The following is a 6,000-nucleotide window of genomic DNA, read 5'->3' as shown; positions in this document are numbered from 1 at the left end:
CCCAAATTATCTAGATCCTGTTGCAGTAGCACACTGCCATTACTGTCATTAACAACCCTGCCAACCTTCGTGTCATCTGCAAACTTCGACATTAAGCGTGATATACCTTCATCAATATCATTGATAAATATAAAAAACAACAGTGGCCCCAACACGGAACCCTGTGGGACTCCACTAATAACATTAGTCCACGAAGAGCAGCACCCATTGATTACCACCCTCTGTCTTCTCCCACTTAACCATCCTTTTATCCATTGTAGCAACTTACCTTTAATACCATTCTGCTCCAATTTGTACAGTAGTCTTCCATGCGCAACAGTGTCAAAAGCTTTCCTGAAATCCAAGTATATGATATCAAAATTATTTTTTGCATCCAGTTCCTTTGTGACCACATCATAATAACCAATCAAATTTGTCAGACAAGACTTTCCCTTAACAAACCCATGCTGTGTCTGAATTATTGCTGCAGTCTTGTCTAGATGATCCTGCAATGCATCTTTAACCAGTGACTCCATTATTTTACCCGGAACAGAAGTTAAACTAACTGGTCTGTAATTATTCGTGTCACCCTTCGAACCTCCTTTGTGAATTGGGGATACATTTGCACATCTCCAGTCCGTGGGAACCTCCCCTGAATCCAAGGATGCTCTCATAATTATGGCTAAGAGCTTGCTTAGTTGCTTTGCCGCCTCCTTTAATATAACTGGATAGATCCCATCCGCCCCAGGTGCCTTTCTTATGTTTAACTTCAACAATTTCTCCTCCACTTTGCTCTCAGTTATTACAAAATCATTAAGCACACTGCTACAATTTGATAACCTTCTTCCATTTTCAAACTGTAATGATTCCTCACGTGTGAATGTAGATGCAAAATACTCATTCAGTTTGTTTGCTATCTGAGCAGGATCATCAACAGTCGAACCATCGATGTCAAGTGGACCAATCATATACAGCCCCTTCCTTTTAGAGTTTATATAAGTAAAGAAATCCTTGCTGTTTTTCTTAGCATCTTTTGCCAAAGATTTCTCGTAATCCGCCTTTGCCTGCCGAACCTCCTTTGTGACCTAATTACAGACTAGCTTATATCTGCTACAGGCTTCTGCGTCGCCTGATAATTTATATGCATCCCATGCATTTTTCTTCTCTGTCACGAGTCTCATTAGTTCATTTGATAACCATTTAGGCCTAAACCTTGAACAATATTTCTTCATCGGTATGAAAAGTCTAGTAGCTTCCACGATTAATTCCTTGAATGCTTCCCACTTAGAATTTACTGTTTGTAACATCGTCAGTCGATCCCACTGTACAGAATTTAAAAACTGTCTGAGACCACTGTACTCCCCTTTACGGAAGCAAAAACCCTTTCCTTCACCCCTGACGGTAGTTACCTCTTTGAGTAAATCCCACTTCAGCACACTGTGATCACTGCCACCTAGTGGTTCCTTTATCTGCAAATTCTTAATACCCGAATGATCACTGCTGATAACCAGATCAAGAGTATTACTTTCTCTGGTTGCCTCTCGAACATGCTGCTGCAGAAAACAATCATCCAATAAATCCACAAAAGTCTGACTAGTGTGTGAGTGACCAACCCACAAGTTCCAGTCAATATCTGGGAAGTTAAAATCCCCCATTATAAGACATTCTGATTTACTGGCCCACTCTATTTCTCTGTACTTCCATCCCTTGTTGTGGAAGTTGATAGCCTAAATAAATTTGAGGCTCAGCTTGAGAGGTATTTGGAATGAACGGAGGGATGAAATGGAAGTGTTTTTTTTGGCTGATGCTGCATAAGTTTGCTTTCTTGCATCATATGCCTCTACTAATGCTAATGCTAAAGTAGTCCTTTGCCACCTTAAAGATCTTAGTTGAACAGCCTGCAAGTCTCAACATCATAAGAACGCTGTTCCATTGACTGGAGTCAAAAGCTCCCTCAAAGTCACTAAAAATTCCAAGGATATACTTACTGTTCGAGCCTAATATATAGTTTCGGAATGCCCGAAACGCATCTGCTGTTGTACGACCTGTAGTAAAACCATATCGTCTTCCAGACCAGCCTAAGTTTTTTTCAGTATAGTCAGTAATCCGTCTCGCCAGCATTCTTTCAAACACCTTTCCTAATCCAGGGAGGAGGGCGATAGGTCTATAAAATCGTGGATCATCCTTTGGCCTACATGGTCCCTTCAGTATCAGCTTTAATAGGGCATCCTTCCATGGTGTTGGAAAGGCCCCTTTACGCAGGCAGCTATTGGACAGTTCGTGCACTTATTTCATCACCAGAGGCCATCTCAAAAATCAAGTTTTAGATCATGAGCGGGGATTACGAAGGCATAACCGTTTCAAATATCAATCTTGGGAAGGCGTAGTGCCTCTCTTACGGCCTGATCCAGGTCTTCTCTTTACATCACCGGTTTCACGCTTTAATTTCAGCACCTGGGATACTGTTGACTGGTGGCAGCCTATTTTATCAGCTTTAGCAAGCGTAGAAAGCCCTTCCTGGAACAGAGCAACAGCTACACTTTTTTTTCTTGATGTAAACTGAACATAGGAAGCCATGTTTACACCTCCGCAAAACAGAATATTGATGAGCATGATTAAGTATTAGTAACGGCCGCATGGTGCAAGAAAGCCTATGGCTTATGCTGCACCAGCCAAAAAAAAAAAAAATAAATAAATAAATAATAATAATTAATAAAGAAAAAAAAAAAAAAGGAAATTAAAACTATCATCCTATGCGCTTCCCTTACCCGAAAGTACTATCCAGATGACCTTTGAATTTCCCCAAACTGTCGGCCTCTACCACCCATGAAGGCAACTTATTCCAGTAATTTATAACTCGCTGGCTAAAATACCCTTCCAGCACACTAGAAACGGCTGATGCAATACCTTGCAATTACTGTGTGATGTAATAATCGTTATCTGACGCAATACCTTTCTTTGCTTTGCGACAAACAAAAAGACTGTAATGACAAAATATCTTATGCGTTTCACTACAAATGTTACTTTTTTTAAGGTGATGCTCTTTTTTAGTCGGCCACTATAAAGCCTTGAATGGTTTAAGCATGCTCAATGCTGATGGGATTCTTCCTCTAGCTCAAAAAAATCACCTGAGAGGGCATAAATTCAAATTGAGGAAAGACAGATGTAGGATAGACGTGAGGAAATTTGCCTTTAGCCAGCGGGTGGTTGGTTGGTGGAACAGACTTCCATCCCTTGTGGTGGAGGTTGATAGCCTAAATAAGTTTAAGGCTCAGCTGGACAGGTATTTGGAATGAACAGTGGGGTGAAGTGGAAGTGGTTTTTTTTTTTTTTGGCTGATGCTGCATAAGCTTGCTTTCTTGCATCAAATGCCTCTACTAATGCTAATGCTACTATATATCCCTAGGAACGGTCCTGGTGTTATTACTCGGAAATCTGGTATTTCGTTCCGTAAACAGACTGAAGAATACACGCTGTGACAAACAGACGCCTAATGGCCTTCGTTGCATTTGCTTTAATACTAATTTTCACGAGCTCAGGGCCTTCCCGAAAACAAGCTACCACATTTTGACCTCTTTTTTTTTTATTTTTTTTTTTTATTGTTAAATCTGCAAAGCACTTCCAGCTTGATGTCGCTGTTTTCTGAATGATGTAACATCTTATGGTGAGGGTAAATTAAGTATTCACAAATCAATAGAAGGCGGAGTTTTGGTGGATAGTGAGTACTGTAATAGGCAGTTAGTGAAATCTTGAATGTTTTTGGTATATATGCTAGAGAAACATGGAATTACTAATGACAAATGAATATTATGTTATTGTTAAAGACAATTACAGCTTATGGTGTAGTAGAGTTGATGGCCACCTCTCACCTAAAGGAGGTAAACATTGGTTTCTCGTTAATTTTTCCCTCATTTTCCCCTGTTCGAGCAGTATGGTTGTTGCATCTTGTTTTATCCACATTGCAGCTTTACTGATATTGAAACCATCAGAATTGTATTCTGAAATAATTTATTATTAACGTGGATTATTGAATAGTTGGATATTTCTTTTGTGTAGTTTGATTGTTAGTATTCTCTGTCAAATATTTGATTTTTATAAAGCAGTAATTCACCTATCATTATTGATGTTAATCATTTGTACAATCTGTATTGCATTTTTTGCTGCTCATCTCGTTTTTAGCTGGTTTAGCAATAATAATTAGAGATGACGCCTTACCGCCACTCATATATAAAGGCAATATGGATTTAAGAATAATGAGATTAACATATTTCAGAACAAGAGTGCATATAAGGTAGGATACTCTGAAGAGGTGTTGAGCAGAAAAGACAGTTTGTGTACCAATGGTCAAATGTCTTTACAAGTTGGAGCTGATTAAATCATCTAAAAATAGAAGAAAATATCTTGCACATTAGTTGCATTTCTGTAATAATATTTTCTTTACAATTATTTTATTGACAATATAAAAACCAAACACAGAACCATTTTAAAATGAAATAAAATGATTGAATAACAAAATATGAAATGTCAGATTTCTTTGTTATTTTTATTCCATCAAATTAAGTATGCAAAATACCACCATAATAATTGTTACGATTATTAATTGACAGTAAAAACCTCTACTTTCACAATGAGAATTGATGTGCAGGTGTAAAGGTTCAAAATGGGCCAAAAAACCAAGAATATATCTATAATTCTGATGTGATCCTTCCACTTGTTCAGATTATGAACCTAAGGGGAGCATAAATTCAAATTAAGAAAAGACAGATGTAGAATAGATGTGCAGAAATTTGCCTTTAGCCAGCAGGTGGTTAATTGCTGGAACAAACTTCCATCTGTCATGGAAGTTGATAGGTTGAATAAATTTAAGGAGGAACTGGACAGGCATTTGGAGAGAATGGTGTGTTTTTTTTTTTTTTTGTGGCTGATGCTGCATAAGCTCATACACTTGCTTTCTTGCATCACATGCCACTACTACTACTTTGTTTACAGTTTCATATGTTCTTTGCTTATGTTCAAGTTATTTTATCTAGTTTAGTATTTCCACAAGAAGAAAAGGTAATTTTTTGAAGCTTATGCTTGCTGAATTTTAATTCTTTAGTTTCTGAAAAACAAAACATCATCCTTTGTGTGTGTCTACTGATAAAATTTGTGTAAAAAAGTGTTTTCCTATACAATTTTACCCTAAAGAGTTGTTATAATGGATCCACAACCTGGGATATCAGGAATGAAAAGGAACAGGAATGGACAGTGTGTTGAAGCTGATTACATTGAATCAGCTCTTTATAATATGTCATCTGATATTGAAATAGAATTCTGTTAGAGTGATGTGGATTCTGAGTCTTGTTGAAATGCATCTGTTGATGTTAAAACTATAAACATCAGATGCTGGTATTACTTGGTGTCATGACTCTACACAGATGAAATCTGTTTACTAAAAAGCACTGCCTACTTGTTCCATTGCCCCAAGAGAAGCACCCCATGGAAGCACTCCAAGGTGCATAGGGAGGAGGTTTTCAAATATAAAAGGCAATGAATGTGTTGATAAGGGATAAAGGCTACAATAACTTTTGATTATTGGAAAACATTATTTTTATAGACAAATGTAAATTTAACATTTTCCGATTAGTTGCAAGAACAAAGGCATGGAGAAAGCCAGATCAGAAGCTAAGGAGAGAAAATCTTAGTTTGACTGTAAAACATGGACATTTCTGTCATGATTTGATACTGTCAGCATATCTGTGAAAAATTTACAGCTTGAAACAACTATGGATAAGCTTACAGGCCTGAATACAATAAAACAGTTTATTTATGTAACAGAAGGCAAAGGGTTATAATTAATGCTTACTCTGTAGAATGGGCCAGGGTTAAAATTGGAATCTGTTAATGATCAGCTTTTGGAATGTATCTTTTTTGATTTTCTTAACTGACAATGAGGGATACAGGATATGGAATTAAAATTTGCTGATGATGTGTAGGTTGGGAGGACAGTAAATAATCAAGGGGAAACACTGCTGCTTTAGC

The 6,000-nt window shown here is 37.4% G+C and overlaps 1 protein-coding gene across 1 annotated transcript in view; it reads left to right on the top strand.

Moving 5' to 3' along the window:
• Positions 1-3,683: 3,683 nt before the first annotated feature.
• Positions 3,684-6,000, top strand: part of sp3 (phosphatidylinositide phosphatase spermathreecae) — a 291,853-nt gene continuing 289,536 nt past the window's right edge. The window contains exon 1 of the mRNA XM_090368696.1: positions 3,684-3,857. Within this exon, the coding sequence (XP_090224822.1) occupies positions 3,761-3,857 (97 nt within the window). The 5' untranslated portion in view covers positions 3,684-3,760. The remainder of the gene's footprint in view (positions 3,858-6,000) is intronic.

Source organism: Mastigoproctus giganteus, chromosome 2 (assembly GCF_048544385.1).
Source record: "Mastigoproctus giganteus isolate SK-2022 chromosome 2, ASM4854438v1, whole genome shotgun sequence".
Classification (NCBI taxonomy): domain Eukaryota; kingdom Metazoa; phylum Arthropoda; class Arachnida; order Uropygi; family Thelyphonidae; genus Mastigoproctus; species Mastigoproctus giganteus.
This window is presented reverse-complemented; position numbering and strand designations above follow the sequence as displayed.